Source organism: Hibiscus syriacus, unplaced genomic scaffold (genome assembly GCF_006381635.1).
Source record: "Hibiscus syriacus cultivar Baekdansim isolate YM2019G1 unplaced genomic scaffold, ASM638163v2 tig00116997_pilon, whole genome shotgun sequence".
NCBI classification, from domain to species: domain Eukaryota; kingdom Viridiplantae; phylum Streptophyta; class Magnoliopsida; order Malvales; family Malvaceae; genus Hibiscus; species Hibiscus syriacus.
Window position 1 is genome coordinate 2,594,523 of NW_024063513.1, and position 19,497 is coordinate 2,614,019.

General features: G+C 38.3%; 1 protein-coding gene, 2 long non-coding RNA genes and 1 pseudogene across 3 annotated transcripts; 3 read left to right on the forward strand and 1 right to left on the reverse strand.

Annotated features, from left to right (window-relative positions):
• The first annotated feature begins 6,921 nt into the window (after positions 1-6,921).
• LOC120194152 lies at positions 6,922-10,722 on the forward strand (annotated as a pseudogene).
• Positions 10,723-11,582: 860 nt separating this feature from the next.
• LOC120194350 lies at positions 11,583-12,254 on the forward strand. Its single transcript, XR_005522960.1, has 3 exons — positions 11,583-11,686; positions 11,877-11,978; positions 12,096-12,254. It is a non-coding gene; the product is annotated as an uncharacterized LOC120194350 (long non-coding RNA).
• A 1,205-nt stretch (positions 12,255-13,459) lies between these two features.
• On the forward strand, positions 13,460-16,416 carry LOC120194346 (GATA transcription factor 11-like). Its single transcript, XM_039196673.1, is given in 4 exon segments — positions 13,460-13,563; positions 14,179-14,515; positions 15,494-15,774; positions 15,776-16,416. Coding segments are annotated over 3 exon segments (1,029 nt in total). The 5' UTR covers positions 13,460-13,563; positions 14,179-14,212; the 3' UTR covers positions 16,221-16,416.
• Positions 16,417-17,471: 1,055 nt separating this feature from the next.
• On the reverse strand, positions 17,472-18,304 carry LOC120194349. Its single transcript, XR_005522959.1, has 3 exons — positions 18,200-18,304; positions 17,693-17,783; positions 17,472-17,527 (listed from the first exon to the last, which is right to left on the reverse strand). It is a non-coding gene; the product is annotated as an uncharacterized LOC120194349 (long non-coding RNA).
• Positions 18,305-19,497: the final 1,193 nt, after the last annotated feature.

Sequence of the window (19,497 nt, forward strand, 5' to 3'; positions counted from 1 at the left end):
GTGTATTTACTCATTTCCCGACAAACTTATGAATACCCCAATTAATACCTTTTATGGTTTTGAAGTTGAGCTTTGATTTATGTAATTGTCACGGACCACGAGCCCACAACCGAGGTTAGCCCATGAAGAGCAGCCCAAGTGGTGTTTTGGACCTTCTAGAAGCCACAAAGACTTAGGTGGCATTTAAATATGTATAGATAATGCCCACTTGTTTTTGGTAGGTAAAGATTAATCTCAACCGTCGATGTAATTAGATCTTAGCCGTTCATTGAGGGGAGCTTTAGCTATAAATAGAGGCCTCCCCTCCTCATTTGTACTCACTCCTTCACTTTGAGAAATCATAAGAGCATTCTTCTCTCAAAGCTTTCTTATCTTTCTTCTTGTGCTAGTTCTCTTGTCTAGCTTCCGTCGAGGTTCTAAGCATCCTTGCTTAGGATATTTTCAGGCTTACTTAGCCGCAATCACTAAGAAAGCGACTAAGGCCGCACGTTCCGAGGCGTCGAAGTTCTAAGGGCGTGACAAGTGGTATCAGAGCCTGTTTTACAAGAGATGGCACAACACAACCAAGACGAGGTCCCCACAAGCGAAGTGATGGAGACTCGCGCTGCAGTGGCAAAGAAACGAGGGAGCTCGAAGGATATCGTGGCCTCGTTTGAGCAAAGGGTCGGTAGATTAGAAGACCGATATAATGAAGTCCAAGAGACTCAAGACTCAGTTGAATCTCGCTTAGAGAAGGTGGAGTCCGTAGAGGATATACTCCGTGAAGAAACTCAAGCACTCATCAGCGAGTTGACGGATAACGTAGACGACCGTACCAGAGGCCTCGAGAGCATGTATTTGGCCATGAGGGCCGAAATAATGCAGGAGGTAAAGGAGCTCAAGAGCGAGCTGCTCGTCTACAAGGCTGCCGTGCTGAATGGAGTGACTGGGGAGGCGCAAGCACAAGACCCAGGTCGACATCCCTAAGCCGAAGGAGTTCAAAGGGAGTCGGACTGCCCAAGATGTGGAGAATTTCTCTGGGGCATGGAGCAATTCTTCCGAGGCATGGTATCGGGGATGATACCACCAAGGTAAATGTTGCTTCCAATTATCTTACCGATGTTGCTATGTTATGGTGGCGTCGTAGGTGTTCCGAGATACAAAACCAATCGGGACGTGGGAGGAGTTCGTGGGAGAACTCAAGGAGCATTTCTATCGAAGAATGCTGTGCTCGAGGCTCGAGCAAAATTGAAACAATTAAAGCATGACCGATCCATCTTGGAGTATGTCAAAAACTTCACAGAGATCAAGATCAAATCCCGGACTTGGCGAGTCCGAAGGTTACTTTGCATTTATGGATGACTACAACGTTGGGCCAACATGGAGATCCAAAGGAGGGGAGTGACCGAACTCTCCAAGGCATTAGATGCAGCCGAGGCTATGCCCCGTTTGAAGTAAAAAGGACGACTCTCTCCAATCCAGGTCGAAACCCAAAGGTAATAGTGGGGAGAAAAGGCCAAAGGAAACTTTCACAAGCCAACGGGAAATCATGGGAAGCCGAATGATCGACCAAAAGCTCTTCAATCCTTGGGAAAAAAGGGGAATTATCATGCTTTTCTTGTGGAGGAAATCATATGAAACGAGACTGTCCTCAACTTGTGAAAGTTGCTGCCATCAAGGAGAATGACGGGGTGGGAGAGTGAGACTCTCAAACTTGGCTCCATCCTTAGCACCATGGAGGTCAAGAAAGGCCGCAGAAGAAGGGATTGATGTACGTAGACATCACCGTCGCAGGCCAAAAGATGAGCGCACTAGTGGACACAGGTGCCTCAGAATTGTTCATGTCCGAACAAATTGCCAAGAGACTTGGCCTTCATGTGGAGAAGGCAACGGGATCCATCAAAACCGTGAATGCCGAGGAAGTTCCAATTGCGGGGGTCGCAAGGGAATCGAGCTAACCGTCGGAGGTTGGTCCGGAAAGGAAGCCATCAAGGTAATTCCTCTCGACGACTTCGATTTTGTTCTTGGGTTAAGTTTTTTTGGACCGAATAAATGCTTTCCCAGTACCTTTTGCCGATTGCTGTGCATCCTGGATCCAAGCAACAATGCATTGTTCCAGTAAGCGAGGGCCTGGAATCGAGGCAAGATGTTATCCGCAATCCAATTCTCAAAGGGGGTGGCAAGGAGGAACCCACCTTTGTGGCTTCATTGGTGGAAACCGAACCCACAATGACCGAGGAAGTCCCCAGAGAAGTGGACAAGTATTGGCGGAATTCAAAGATGTGATGCCTGCTAAGTTACCCAAGAAGTTACCTCCAAAGAGAGGTGGATCACAAGATTGAATTGGTGGAGAATGCAAAGCCACCCGCTCGGGCCCCTTACCGAATGGCTCCACCCGAGTTAGAGGAGATGCGTAAACAATTGAAGGATCTCCTCGATGTCGGATACATCCGACCATCCAAGTCCCCCTATGGTGCACCGGTGCTATTTCAAAAGAAGCACGATGGTTCTCTACGGATGTGCATAGATTACCGAGCTTTAAACAAGCTCACAGTAAAGAACAAGTATCCCATTCCCCTCATTGCGGACTTGTTCGATCAACTTGGTGGTGCAAGATGGTTCACCAAGCTAGATTTACGATCAGGCTATTACCAAGTCAGGATAGCCGAAGGAGATGAACCGAAGACAGCTTGTGTGACTAGGTACGGTTCTTATGAATACCTTGTGATGCCATTTGGCCTCACGAATGCTCCGGCCACCTTCTGCACATTGATGAACAAGGTACTACAACCCTTTCTAGATCATTCGTTGTAGTTTACCTTGACGATATTGTGGTGTACAGTAAGACCTTAGAGGAACACATCGAACATTTGAGAAGAGTGTTCCAAGTCTTACGAGATAACGAGCTCTATGTTAAAGAGGAAAAGTGCTCGTTCTCAAAAGGAGGTTCCATTCCTAGGCCATGTCGTTGGAGGAGGCAAGCTCCAGATGGACAAAGACAAGATCCGAGCGATTGATGAGTGGAAGCCACCCACCAAGGTAACTGAATTACGAGCATTCTTGGGGTTAGCCAATACTACCGACGGTTCGTGAAGGGCTATTCCAAGATCGCAACACCTTTGACTGAGCTACTCAAAAGGACAAGGTGTGGGAATGGAGCCCGAAATGTCAAGACGCTTTTAAAAAGCTCAAGGAGGCCATGGTGAATGAGCCCGTGTTGGTGTTGCCAGACTACACCAAGCCTTTTGTAGTCTTCACTGATGCATCCGATGTTGCCATTGGTGGAGTCCTCATGCAAGAGGGACATCCGGTTGCATACGAGAGCCGAAGCTCAACGAGACCGAGAAGGTACTCGGTTCATGAGAAGGAGATGACGGCAGTTATACACTGCTTACGCACATGGCGACATACTTGCTTGGGTCCAAGTTCGTGGTATTCACGGCAATGTTGCCAACAGTTACTTCCTCACCCAGAAGAAGCTTTCTCCAAGCAAGCTCGTTGGCAAGAGTTTCTTGCCGAGTTCGACTTTTCCTTGGAGTACAAGCCCGGGAAGGTGAACTGTGTTGCAGATGGCTTAAGCCGGAGGTATGCCATCGAGACTGTGGAAGGTACTCTTCTCGAGAGAATCAAGGAAGGATTACCCCATGATCCTGTGGCTGAACGAATCATCGAGGGAGCCAAGGAGGGGCGAACCCGAGAGTTTTGGCTCGAAGAAGAATTGTTGTACCACCGAGGCCATCGTCTCTTTGTGCCTCGATATGGGAAGTTACGCAAGGAGCTCATAAAGGAATGCCATGATTCAAGTGGGCGGGACACCCGGGAGTTGATCGGACTATGGCCCTACTTTCGGAGAAATACTATTGGCCGCACATGGCTGAAGATGTGCAGGCCTATGTGAAGACTTGTCTTGTATGCCAACAAGACAAGATCGAGGCAAAGAAACCGGCGGGACTGCTACAACCGTTGCCCATTCCCGAGCGCCCATGGAGAGTATTTCCATGGATTTTATAATTGGTTTGCCCAAAACTGATGGACTTTCAAGTATCATGGTTGTGGTTGACAGGTTTTCGAAGTATGCGACGTTCATACCCGCATCTAAGGTGTGTCCAGCTGTAGAGGCCGCTCGACTTTTCCTTAAGCACGTGGTGAAGTACGGGAATGCGAAAACCATCATTATGACCGGGACACACGATTCACTGGGAGGTTCTGACGGAGTTGTTCAAACTGATGGGATCGAGCTTGAACTTTCCACCGCAGTTCATCCACAAACCGATGGGCAAACTGAGCGAGTGAATGCTCTGTTAGAGATTTATTTGAGGCACTACGTGAGTGCCAACCAACGAGACTGGCCAAAGCTATTGGATGTGGCCCAATTTTCCTACAACTTGCAACGGAGCGAGGCGACAAACCAAGTCCGTTCGAGATCGTGACCGGGCAACAACCATTGACCCCAACACGGTTGTTACCAAATATGAGGGGCCCAATCCATCATCACACAACGTTGCCAAGGAGTGGCACGAGCAACACGACTTAGCCCGAGCTTGTTTGAACAAGGCAGGAAAACGGACCAAGAAGTGGGCTGACCGAAAACGGAGGGATGTAAACTTTGAAGTGGCGACCTTGTCCTTGCAAATTGGCCAACGTTTTGCGCCATGCGGACGTGCACAAGGCGCTTGTTCGAAGATACGAGGGTCCCTTTCGAGTCGTGAAGCGAGTAGGCACCATGGCCTACAAATTGGAGTTGCCTCCAACCATTCGAGCGTATCCCGTCATCCATGTTAGCCTGCTCAAACATACCATCAGGATACCGAGGATCCAGATCGAGGCAAGTCACACCGAGCGCCAGTCGGAGTAGCGATCTCCTATGACAAGGAGATCCAAGATATCAGGCGGAGAGAGTTATTAGACGACCAGGACACCGCCCAAGGCATGAGTACTTCGTTTTGTGGAAGGACAACCCGAGTGCGAAGGGAGTTGGGAGCATGCCGAGGACTCTGGCAATTCAAAACCCGAATATCAATTTCATGCCAGACGAGTGACGAGGGGCGTCACCAGAACGAGTGGGGAGAATGTCACGGACCACGAGCCCACACCGAGGTTAGCCCATGAGCAGCCCAAGTGGTGTTTTGGACCTTCTAGAAGCCACAAAGACTTAGGTGGCATTTAATATGTATAGATAATGCCCATTCTTGTGCTAGTTCTCTTGTCTAGCTTCCGTCGAGGTTCTAAGCATCCTTGCTTAGGATATTTTCAGGCTTACTTAGCCGCAATCACTAAGAAAGCGACTAAGGCCGCACGTTCCGAGGCGTCGAAGTTCTAAGGGCGTGACATAATGCTCAACCTTTTTGTGACGAAGGTTGCTGTTGAAATGACAAAAAATTTGCCCCATGGGCTGGGCTTCTTCTTCTTCTTCATGGGTCTACTTTTACCATTAACTTTCACTGTTTTATTTAATCTTGCATATTGGTTCTACAACTTAATTGTGAAATCATGGATTAAATTAAGCAATAGCTAACAAATGACCATAATAATTAAAAACATACATGGATGCATGTAAATGAAGTGCTGGATAAACAGGGTGATTTTTTACAATAATGCCATTAGCAATTGAATCAAATTTGGTCAAAAGTTTGGCGACAAGCCATTAGCAAAGAGGTCGAGAACTTGCCGCAATCTCCATTTAGGACGTATTTACACGCAAAGCCAACCCTTTTTCTCTTTCTATATATACCAAAATTATTTCATTTATATATTAATCTTATTACACTCAACCTTCCGTCTCCCTAAGCCTAATACGCATCCCATGTCTGTCGGCATCTCTACGCGGTATCTTTTTAGCCATTGAAAACAGTTTTTTTGTTCGATTCGAGTTTTTTTTTAAATGATTCTCTTGCATCATTTGCTCAAGAAGAAAAGGCTCCGTATGAGCAAGGCAAAAATAAGGTAAATCATGTATTTAGTCACTTAACTATTCATATGGTTCTGTTTTGATCACTCAACTATTTTTTCTTAAAATCATCACTATCGTTACATTTTGATTTCATGTTAATCACCCTACATTAAAAAATTAATGATGATGTTGACGTTTCACCGTAAAAAATGTATTGCCAGGGATGGACTAATGGGGTGCCTATCGTTGAAAAATAAAAAAATGTCACATCAATAATTATGTTAATTTTTTAACGATAAGTAATTAAAATAAAACTAAACGTAAAGTTAGTGATGATTTTAAAAAATAATTAAGTGACCAAAATAGAACCAAAGTCAAAGTGATACTAAAAACGTGGTTTATCTTAAAAATAAAGACTAAAGACTTCTATATGTTGTATTTAATTTTTTTTCATATATTTTAAAAAATGATATTTTCATGTTGTGTCATGTATTTAAAAAAAAATTGTGATTTTACTTGAATCTCGTGAGTGTAAGTGTGGGTTGTGCCAAAAACGCAGGGGTAGCCCTTTTCTACGCCATTGAAACTGGTTTGTCTTGAGTACGACTATGAAACAAAGAGATGTAGTGAAAATAACGCTTCAAATTCAACAAAATATTGTTAACTAACTCTAAACGTTTAGCCCCATGTGACCTTGCTGTATTTCTCATGGGGCACTTCACTTTCACTTTTTTAGTATATATATAACTTTCCAATTCATATATATATATATATATATGTATATATATATATATATACACACACATACAATAGCACAGTCTCCACCACCTTCTTCAATACCTTCATTTTCTTCCATTTCCCAGATCTCCAAACTTGAAGTCTTCTAAGCATTTATGTTTACGACACACCCACAGCGACCAATTATTGATATATGGCGATATTGATTTTGTTTTGGTGAGTGTCGAGCTTAATGCTGAGTTAATGTTTGTACTTTGGTTAGACTGATATATATTTTCTTTTCTTTTTGTAGGTAGAATTTTCTTGACATATGAATTTGTGAAATAAGATTTTCCCGGAATCCAAATAGTAGAAGTGGGGATTTCTTGGAAGGAATGCTTGGTGATTATGTTGGAGGAAAGGCTAAGGTTAAGGCTACTAAAAACGGTTGTGCTTGGCTTGTGACGGCTCTCATTTGCTTGCAACTTGGCTGTGCAGTTTATGCAACGATCCTTTTGTATTACATGAGCCCATCGATAGATTTAAGAACTAAACCAGAGATTACTTGGGTGACAAGAATTGCGAGAAACATGAAGTAGTTGATCATCCCACCACATGTTCATGGTCGTTTCCAGGAGGCTGCTTCTTTCATCACAGCCGAAACCATCCCTCCGATTACCCCATCACAAGTTTGCGAGCAAGAGAAGATCGATTTCGTGCAGAAGAAGTCGAATGATGCTTAAATGATCAAGTTGAAGAGAGAGCTGTATGATGAGATACTGGGTTTTCAAAGCAAGACCATTGGTACAGAAACTCTAGCAGAGCTAATTGCAATGAAATCCCGATGGGATATGCGCGGTCCAAGCCGACCGAAAGTAACAGTTCTCTTGAACCATTTCAAGAGAAAAACACTTTGTTCCCAGCTCGATTCTTTGCTTCAACAGTCGCTTCCATTCCATCATTAGGTTCTTTCATTCGGGAGTCCAAACAAGCACTCTCTAAAGAGAATTGTAGAGAGCTGCAACGATTCGAGGATCAACTTCATTAGTTCAAGATATGATTTCAAGTACTATGACAGGTTTCAAATGGCTTTATAAGCAGAAGTCAATTTTGTGTACATCGTGGACGATGACATGATTCCTGGAAAGAAAATGTTACAGATTTTATCTCATGTATCAGGAATTGAGAAGTATAAGAACTCTGTTTTGGGCAACATTGGAAGGATCTTGCCTTTCAGACAGAAGGATTTTTCCTTCCCGAGCTACAGGAAGTTCCTATCCAATGAGGCAGGGCTTTACTTGCCTGACCCTGCATATGATATTACAGTCCATAAAATGGTGCAGGTGGATTTCCTCTCCAGTTCATGGTTCTTGTCGGCTGAGCTTGTCAAGGCACTTTTCATTGAGACACCATTCTCATTCACGACCAGCGAAGATCTTCATCTTAGGTATGTTTACAAAAGTTTCATGGCACATAAAAATTATCAACAACAAAAAAGAGTTGGTATAGTAATAGTCCAAAAGTTTTTTTTTCTATCGCTGATTGGTTTTGGTTGGGTACAAAAATAGAATATTTTTTCATGGTTCAGTCACCTGTTGAGTAATATACATATGCATTATCTAAAGTTAGCGGTGATAAACAATGATGTGTGACTGCTAAATATGATTTAATTATATCTTGAGGAAACTGATTGTACCAAAGGGATCTCTACATATTTGATGAATTGTGTTAGAATAAGAGGGATCAATGCTGAAAGTTGACTCGCAAAGCATTTAAAAAACTAATTTTCTACTTAATTCTATGAAAGAATCTTCTTAACTCATGCTACAATTTATTAATACTGGGTTGATCAACTTTTTCTTAATATTCTATTCTCTTGAGGAAAATGATGGATATTTTATACATTAGTTCCGGTTAAGGGTGGATACTCTGTATCCTATTTCCACTACAGATAATTTCTGCATTATTGATTTTTTTTTATTCTGAATAATTTACTTGCAGATTATTCAGTATTCGTTTTTAAGATTGTAGCACCTTTAGGTTAAAACTGTGTTTTACGTGTGATAATGCTTTTGTATCGCATGCAAAAACAAAGTTTTAAGTATTGGATGATTGTTTTTGTTCTAAAGTTGCAATTTCCAAGGCTCTAAAGGTTATAAACATATTTTTTCCTTTTTGTGCAGCTATCAGCTTCATAAGTATAGAAATGCAGGCTCTTTTGTTCTTCCAGTTGACTCTACAGACAAAGAAACATGGGGTGATAGTGAACACAGGCTTGCTTATGTCTCAAAAACCACTGTGATCTTCAAGGACATAGTTCAAGTCAGAGATGAGCAATGGTGGAGGGCACAAACTACTGGTTATGTAACTCAGTGGGCTGCAATGTACCCTCAAAAGATTGACGCTTTCTTGTATGCTCACAGTGTCGATGAGGTCAGGGCACTTGCCCCACTGCTAGAGAATTTCAAATCTTTTGTCGGAAAGAAGACTTATATTGTAGTTTTCGGAGGTAATTTTTGCCCCTGTGATGATGTTGCAATTGCTCTAAACTGGCCAAAGTCGGTTTGCAAAGAGCGAAGATTTAAGATTTTCGATTTGCAAATAGGAGCACTTTCAGGAACATGGAACTCTGAGGTCCCAATTCTGCAGGCAGTATACTCTAGTTTGAAAGGATTGATCAAAATTCATAACCCCGGTGTGATTATCACAGTGACAGACATTGATCCCAATGTGAAAAAAGCTTTGAAGATGGCATCAGAGATGAATCCGAATGGTACTGCACTCGTACTTTTACCAAGGCCTTCTGTCTCAAAGGTTCTATGGATGGCAGATCTAAGATCAACAGCATTGCAAAGTAAGAATGTCAACATGTTGATTTTTTATAATAAAAAACATTGTTAAATTAAATCATCTAAATTATCATTTTGTGTTGCATATTGGAACCGGATGCGGAGCTCTATCAATATAATTACTCAAAATCGTACACCTTCTTTAACAAGGCTTCTTAAGTCTCTGAGTGATGCATACTATATGGGAGATGAGATACCTATCAGCTTCAACATGGACAGTAAAGTGGATGAGGCAACTATTAAACTTATAGATTCATTTCAATGGCCTCGTGGCCCTAAAACCTTCAGAAGGAGAATCATTCAAGGAGGTCTCATTCGAGCTGTAAGTGAGAGTTGGTATCCAACATCAAATGATGACTACGGTCTACTACTTGAGGACGATATCGAAGTCTCTCCTTACTACTGTTTATGGATTAAATACGCTCTCTTAGCCTACCACTATGACCCTCAAGTATCCCTTCCTTATCTCTCATCGATCTCTCTTTACACTCCTCGATTAGTTGAAGTTGTGAAAGAGAGGCCGAGATGGAACGCAACCGAGTTCTTCAAACGGATTCACCCGAATTCTCCTTACCTTCACCAACTACCTTGTAGTTGGGGTGCAGTATTCTTTCCCAAGCATTGGAGAGAATTCTATGTTTACATGAACATGAGATTCACCAAAGGCGCACAAGCGAATCCAGTTCAAATCCCGAATTCGAGAACAAACGGATGGCAAGCTTCATGGAAGAAGTTCCTCATTGACATGATGTACATCAGAGGATACATTAGCCTTTATCCCAACTTCCCGAACCAAGCTAGCTTTTCAACCAACCATATGGAACCAGGGGCCCATATCAGTGCCAAGGACAATGTCGTTCAGCACGATAAAGCAAATTTTGAAGTCCCATTGTTAGTGGAAGATTTTAGAACCTTGTTGCCTAATCGGAAGTTACCGTCGGCCTCGAAGCTGTCATCACTTAACCTTTTCAACCAACCTGTGTCACTCAAAGGGCTCAAGGCCGCTGGTGCCAAGTTGGGACAAGATGTATTGCGATGCAACAATGCTACAGAGATTGTGACAGTGGACCATATAACAGGTCTGCCACTCCGATGCTCAAAATTCACATGATTTTGCGTCTGTTATTCTTTATTTCGTTCAATCTAAAAGGAAAAATCACCCCAAATATAATATTTTTGTCTATCTTCTTCTTTTTGTACTTTTTTATATGAACCCAGAACTGGCTCTGCTGTAAACTGTAATTAATTGTCTTCAAAAACTGAAACCAAACCAGGATTTTCTTTCTATAAAATGCATACATCTGCAATAACTAGAACATCCAACTACTGTAAATAGCTTGAAAATCAAGATTTTGGTGAGGATTGTGTCGGTTGACAGTAAACATCATACACACTTAATTGTTTTGATCTCTTTATGAAATTTGATTGATCACCAAAATCACATGGGAATGCGAATGCCAGCTTCCCTGATAAGGCCATTGTGGTTGGTGGTGAGCCAAGAAAAATTTCATGGATTAAAGTGAACATTACATTTATATTGGCCCCTAAATTTTGCATTTTTGTTTTCAAATTTTGGATTTTCTTAAAGTAACAAAATTTAATAAATTAAACCCACCAGGAAACTTGCCTCTGTTACTATTAACCCAATCTCCTAGATAAGTTTTGCTTATCTGATAGTAAATATTATATAAAAAATTAATGGGGAAAACAAAATATCCAACCAAAATCCGAGTCATAATAATGTCAAATCAGTAGTCGTATGTCCCCAAAACATTAGTTTAAAATCTGACAGCTGTTAAGTGTTAACTGATTAAAGCATAATTAAATATAAGTACACAACAAAACAGATTTTAAAGTGTTAACTGATTATATAAAAATAATATTTCGGTATCTCTTTTCAATTAAAATATAACTAATAACAGTATTTTTTTTATTTTTTTAATAAAAATAAAGTTCTAAGCTTTTTATTAAAATTAATTAATAAAATTAAAAACTTACGTTTTTAATATTAATGTTCGACTTGTATGTTAGATAAACCATATAATTTAATATTTATAATAATTAATTATAATTATATAATTTAAAAAATTAAGCCACCGCAGAGACAACAAATACCAGATCGTATACTGTTTTTCTCTCCTCGTCTCTGCTAGTCTTCAAACAAAATTTTATTAGAAAAAACACTGTTTGCTGTCTGTTTTAGTTTGGTATAAGATCAAGATCAACTGATCTTCAATCAACAAAGAACGAGGTATGCTTCTAACCCTAGTTTTTTCTTCTCGAGATTTGAATTTTCTTCAATCAATAAAAATCATACAAAACTGCATAGAGTTTGTTTCACTTCGCTAAGCAAGCCTCTCCGCGTAGGAGAGTACAATAGCCTGAGATTTTTTCATTTATGACCTTTGCAATACTGAAATTTTGGCAATATATCACTTCAGCTTGGCATCGACATTGGGTCAGTGACGGTGGCAAGAGACGTGGTCAGTCTCGTGCTTGGTTACCTTAACAATCTGGTTATCGAAATGGCCTTTTTTATTCAGGTAAAAATGAAAACCAGGATTTGGCAGCCCAGAAAAAAAAAAGTGAAATTGCAAGTGTAATTTAAGTTGATAAAAGGATCTTGAGATTTATATATACTAATATACATATAAATACAGAGGAGGAGCTGCCGGAGCATCTTCTTGGGACGTGCCGGCTGAACCATCTAGACGCAGCAAAATCTGTTACAGTAAAAGTATGAATAGTAATTTATTCTAAATTTAATGCCTGATTACTAGGGTAGATTGGTTGAGAAGCTTGGGCAATGATTGATACAGAATAGCAAAAATCATGTAATTGGTTATGGCATTGCTGCTGCTACTGCTACTTCCACATTGTTGTATTATAGTAAATGCCATCCTAAATGTGTGTTTATTCAAAACTTCAGGGTTTTTTTGGGATTAATTGCCGACGTACATACTTCTTTCTGCATGTATGATGTGTCTACCAAAAACGAAGTACAAAGCACATGAGTATGGAGATCAAATCATAATTTAATAAATTAATTAAGTATAATTGATTTTACATTTTTTGGTCCATAATTGAATTTGTTAATACGAAAATTCATGGGCAATCTAATAATTCAAAATGCAAGTGAGAAAGGTCCAAGTCCCAAGTGTATGGGGACCACAGCAGCATGTGGGCAGAAGGTGGAACTAAATAATTTGGTATGGGGCCCAAATTACAATAACAAATCAAATCAATCAATCAATCGTCCATCTCGTATTCAATCTTTTCTGTTTAACATAATTTAGATCTACCTTGTCGCCTCCAAATCATTTTTAGTTAACTTAATTTGAACCCCATCGGCCCCTCAAATTCACAATTCAATATTTCATTTACCCTCTAGTCCCTACCCTTTAACTTTTTTTCTGTAAAGGGTCGATATTTATTTAAGGTTTAATTCAACGATCTTTATATATATCTCTAAAATTTTATTCATTTTATTACATAGTATTCTCTGATAATATTATATTATAAACAATAAAATAATAATAATAGAACCAGAAATGAATATGGATTATAGTAATTTATATGTTAAAAATATAAATTAAATATTTAATTTAATAGAATAATAATTTAAATATTTAACTCAAAATATAATCTTTAAGCTTTTTTTTTGAAAAAAGGGAAATTTTCCCGAAATTTTAAAACATTTGACTCAGAAAAAAAGAGATGAATGAGGTGTGTCCTGTGTGTGATAAACTCAAAAAATGATTGTCCCTTGTTCTCATATGTAATAGGGTAAGGAGGAGGTAAGATAGTAGGCTGCCCCCAACACTAAAGAGCAGCTTCCGTATGAAACCTCCAAATTATGAAATGCCCTCCATGAGACTCGATCCTACGACCTTAAGGTTAAAAATCTTATGCTCTACCAACTGAGCTGGATGGTATAGGGAAAAACGGAGGTGCACCATCTCCATGTGCGCCTTCTCACATGAACATTTACCGTCTTTCACTAAATCCCTACAAGTAGCTCAGTTTCAAACGAATCATATCCCTTCATTCTTATTTCTCTCTCTCGTTTTTCCTCTGATCCGAACAAGAAAACGGCGACCTCTGCTTCAATCTTCTCATTCAAACCAGGTCCCCTCTCTCCCCCTCATTTTTATTCTTTTTAATGTTTCCAGTTTTCGGTTTCTCTTCTGCATTTTAGATTACTTTCTTTTTGTTTACTCAGAGAAATGAAGGAAATTACCAACCTTCTCTCTTTGATATCGTTTACAAACTTTCAACTTTCCTTTTGCTGCATTTCATTTTCCATGTATCCAGACAAGCTTTTGTAATAAGAATTCTTTTACAATATTTTAGAGCTGTTATTACTGGTGTTTTCTTTCTTTCTGTTCTGTTAATAGTCATGCTGAAATGACGGCCTAACCGATTCTCCAAACCTAGAAAAGAACTTCCCCTAAACAGAGAACTTTAATAAAAATAATAATGATGATGATGTTATTATTATTATTGCCTAAATTTTTTTTGTGTCCTTAATTGCTCCAAAATTTTAGAAATTTTACACGATGAAGATGGTACCGCTGAAGATATTGCTCTGCTTTGTAAAGAAAATATTGATAAATAAAACCCCATAATTGTAGGATGATAAGCTAATTTCCATATGAGATCATAACTCTTTACTTAAATATGAACGTGATTACAACATTTAATGAATCAGTGATTAACGTTTCCCTTCTATTTTCTGAACAGAGAATTTGAGAAAGAACGGGAAAAGTTCTGAAAAATGAATAATTCCTGGTTTGACAAAGGCTTCAACGGGGTTGGGGTCAACGACGATTTCTTTGATGACGTAATAAAGTATTTGGATATACCATTCGAAGACGCTGAAGTGGCTGATTGTCACGGTAGTAGAGGAGATGTAAAAAAAATTCATTTGCCTGTAGAAGAGAACAACGAAGGTGATGAAGAGTGGGATTGCAACTTCGAAAACTTAGAGCCTCCACCCGCCAATGTTTTTGCCGGCTTGTCTTCTGGGTTTTATGGTGATTTCTTCGGTGATAGTTTGGAGAAAAGCCATACAATTTCAGTGAGTTCCACTTGTTTTCCATTCCATACTTTTTTTTATTAGTGCGGTTGTTAATTTAGCATTGGCTTGAATGCAAATAATAACACATTGTTTTTTTCTTTCAAAAATCTGATGTACGAGTTTATCATGCGTCTCTATGAATTACTATTGAATTAATGACCTTTCTAGTGGTAGTTGGAGCTTGTTTACTATTAAGACAGACAAAATATCTTTCATGACATGGACTGAACTTTGTCTTGTTAGTTTTATAGAGTTGTCTACAGTGTACAATCTACTTTCTGCATGTTGTCATTGCATGTGCACTTTCAGAAGCAACCACCATATTAATATGGTGATATTTCATTCATACTTCATGAAAAAGCAATGTTAGGTTGGAAGCAACGTTGTTCTTAAGACATGCAGTGCTTATAAACTCCTGAGAGTAATTTCATATTTTGTGAAATATGCTCTGCGAGAGCTTGATGGTTCAAGTGCTTGAAGCAATAATTAGATGTTGTACTTTGCAAGAAGTTTTTATTTCATCCAAAAAGAAGAAGAAGAAAAAGTTTGCTGCAGATGAAATAAGAACATGGCACATATCATGCGCACTGGTGCACCACATATTATTACACTGGTACATATGTATGTTCTAAGCAAGCAAGCAGGCCCAGGCAGTGCCAGTTTTCCCTTGCCAATAAATGGATGGGACCACCTTATAATGCTTTTGATTGTGATATGATTGATGTTCAAAATCAGAGTGGCACTTTTTTCTGATAAATTTCATAAGAGATTTATGCAATTGTATCTGATAATTATTCTGACATTGATCAGGATTGTGGCCATTTTGTAACCACTCTCAATTGAATCCTCTTGCAACTGCAATAAAGATGAATAGCCAATCTTTGAGAGGCCTTTTCTTTCTCTTCCATATTTTTTCTTATTGTATGGAAGATAGGCTAAATCTTCCTTAACCTCATATTTGACTCTTCATCTTTGTAGTGTGATGGATCTACTCAGTTAAACCAACAGTTGAGCACTACCAAAGCAGCCTCCAGCACCAGCAGAAGCATTACCTTGCACAGCGAGTCTACTGATGTGAAAGGTTCAACCTGGTTCCAGACTTCCAGTCCAGTATCCGTGCTTGAAAGCAGCAACTCTTGCCCAGGTACAAATCCCACACCTATTAACCCTAAACTAGGTTTCCCGGTGAAACGAGGTCGAAGCAAAAGCAAGTGCAGACGAGCCTCTATCCTTAACCTGCAGTTCACGTTTCGTTCCGCATTCCTCTACCTCCAGGGGATCTGATTATCTGGCTGGTTCTGAATCAGAATCAGAAAGCCATCATACGGAGAAACCTGCCAAAAAGAGACAGAAGAAGAAGAAGAAGAACCTGGCATTGCTTTCAGTTTCCAGTGAGATCAAGAAATCCTCCTCGCAACAGCCTACTGTTGTTATGGCATGTATGCACTGTGAAGTTACAGAAACACCGCAATGGAGAGAAGGGCCAATGGGACCAAAGACCCTTTGCAATGCATGTGGGGTTCGCTACAGATCCGGACGTCTCTTTCCGGAGTATCGTCCTGCTGCAAGTCCGACATTCGTTCCGTCGATGCATTCAAACTCTCATAAGAAGGTGGTAGAAATGAGAAAAAGGGCCAAGCAGCCGTTGTCAAACCCTTCCCGCGAACGCCATTCCGATAGCAGTAGACGCATTGATAACTATTAGTGGAGAACAGTGAGCTTCTCCATTGTTGTGTTATACTTGCATTTATTTACTTGTTTCTCAGTGTGTACATCGATGGAACAAGTAGGAGGTTAGATAATTGAGACATGTTTGGCAGACAGGAAATATCTAAGTGAAGTAGAAGAGAAAATGAAGGCTTCATTTTTCAGATTTTAGGTTTAACAAATTTCCAGTTTGACAGTATACTCATTTATTCTTCTAACAGTTAAATGTAATTTTTTTCATTGTTTTTCTTTTTTTTTCATTTATTTATTTTTTATTCAGAATAAATATAATTTAGGCCAACTGGGCCAAAACCCAAATCAATTTAGAATCATATGGAACTGATTAGGAAAGGAAATTAGCAATAAATTTAATTATTTATTTGTTTTGGTTTGTTTTGTTTTAAGTGCGAGTGACTGAGTGATATGCTTAAAAGATTGTCTACTAAATTTCACTTGCAAGCCAATACAGCATATTGTACCCAATTTGGTTGGATACAAAAATTTATTTATTTTATTAAAAATATTTATCAATACACAGCAAATACGCATATAAAAAAATATATTTTTTGTTTTATTTTTAAAATAAAAATTAAAAGAATTGTTTCCTTTGTTTCATGAATTAATTTTGATCACAAAATATTTTTAATATAAAAAACCTCTTCTAATTATGACTTGTTTCATTTGTAAAATTAAACCATCTCATTACATATCTCGTACCTTTTTTTTCACCTCTATAATACAATCATTAAACCTTACAGGATCAACTATATGTGATTGATCTAAATATGAGAATTTAGTATGAGAATCAGAAATTAATTTCCTGTTCAGGTAATCATTCATAATACTTGTTTCTTTCGTTTAATAAAACTTGCGTAACTATATGTTTTTTTTTGGTTACTTTTATATGTTATTCTTGCAGATTTGCCCTCAAATGAAACATGCTCCAAACTTCCACCAACCAGTAGGAATTTAACATTTTTTTTCGTAGGCGTTCCTTTTATCATCTTCTCTCGCATCACCATTTTCACAGGTCTCAATAATATTTTTCACAAGTTGACCCCGAGTAGACAGAGAATTTGATGATAATGTTATCTTCGAATTGACACGACTCACTGGTCAAGTCTTTGTATCTTACCAACCTATAATTATAATTATCAAGTAAAGGCCGGTCATAAAAGCAAAGAATTGTGCCAGAAAAACAATGACACCCAAGAGAGAGTAAAATTGTCTAACCTGCACTTCTATATTAGAAGAACACAACAGCGTATCAAGGATGAATTGTATGCCTGTACGCATTCTCTTAACCTGACTCACAATGTTAGAACCACAAAATGCTTTAAAGTAACACTTATCAAGATACAAATAAATATATAAGTATATAATTCAAACAGTTAATAAAGCAGCAACAATAAAAAAATGAAATTTGTGCAATACTATCATTGACATTAAGTAGAAATGCCTTTAACATACCCCGTTAAAGTCCTCAATGTTGGAGATCGGAACCCATCCTAGATCATCCATCAAGGAAATCAGGTAATGATCATTTTGAAGATTTTCATCACTGGAAAAGAAAGGTCTACGGTCAACAAGTAATACACAAATAAAACATTATATATATCATTACAAAAGCAAATAAAGTTATGATATTTAATCAGTATAAACATTCAAAAGTTCATATTTTGGCTTCCCAAATGATAAAACGCATTCCAAAAGGCTGGAAACAAATGACTTTCTATCAAAACTCACAATAGCATGTAATCAATGATTGCGTAAGGGATGGAACAATCGTTTTCACCAACCAAGAAATAAATCAACCCATCAATAGAAATTGTAGTAGGATAGGAAAGGAACAACATAGAATTTAGAAGTGATTCTAGATAGTGGCATCCAGCAGTAAAGCAGCAAACAGTAAACCACATAAAAACCTACGTAAAAAAATATTAAATAAATAAGAATAAAAAGAATCTATTATATTACCTGAAATAATACTCAACTTGTTTCACTATATTATCCCTCAAAGTTACAATCTCCGGAGGGAACATGGCAGTTCCTAGATTCATAGGGCATGAAACAAGTATGGAGAATGTGGTCGCCTTACAGAGCCTGGAGGAGCGACATGCACGTTGTATACATCCGCGGAAGGTATACATGTAGCGACGGAGTCAGCCAGGATTGGACTATGAAGGGATCAATTATTTAATTCTGAAACAAATAAAATATTTAAAATGAATAAATCATAAAATTTAAATAAGTTATAATTTAATTTCACTAATTTTAAAATTAAAGGTATTAAAGAGTAATTAAACCATAAAATTAATTAATTATTTTGTTTTGTTTTAAGTGTGAGTGACCGAGTGATTTGCTTAAAAGATTGTCCACTAAATTTCACTTGCAAGCCAATACAGCATATTATACCCAATTTTTTTGGATACAAAAAAATATTTTTTATTTAAAATATTTATCAATACACTGCAAATATGCATCGAAAATTATCTTTTAGTTTTATATTTTAAATAAAAATTAAAAGAATTGTTTCCTTTGTTAACTCACTAGTCGGCTCTTTACTAAAACATCTAAAACAATTCAGTTTTCCATTTTTCCTAACCCTACACCGCCTCTAAAGTCCTTGACACACGTAAACATATACGCAGACTATATATACACCTCTTCTACCGTTTGTTCTTTTATCGTATTAATTTGAGAATAATTTATTAATAATCTCAAAAATCATGACTAAAAAAATTCGTTGTAATCTCGTGGAATCTATTTCAGATGAATTGTTATCGAAAATTTTTATGCATTTAGCCCCTAATTTTATCGTCTATTTCGTCAATACTCAATTAAGTTGTAAGACTTTTTATGAATTTTTCAAGTACAACAACAATTACCAAAACGTTTCAATGAAGAATATCAACATCATTCCATGGTTTAAAAACGAGATTTTTTTTTTCAAAAAAGATGTAAAGCTTCTAATAATCCTGAAGCGTTATACAGAGAAGGCATATATGATTGTTTTAGTGGAATAAAACCAGAGTTTGGTCGGCATTGTTTGAAGAAAGTTGCCGAAAAAGTTAATATCAAAGTTATATATGTCTATGGCATTATTCTAATTTGTTGTGGGGTGAATTAAGAGAAGAATGACTTCGAATCGTGAAAGCTCTTAATCTCGTCAATTCTAAGAACAAATTTAGAAGTATTCGTTCGGAGATGAAAAGTTATAGACTTAATGCGTGGAGGCGCAGCAAGCTAATAGGTCCAAAACGAATCGACTGCAA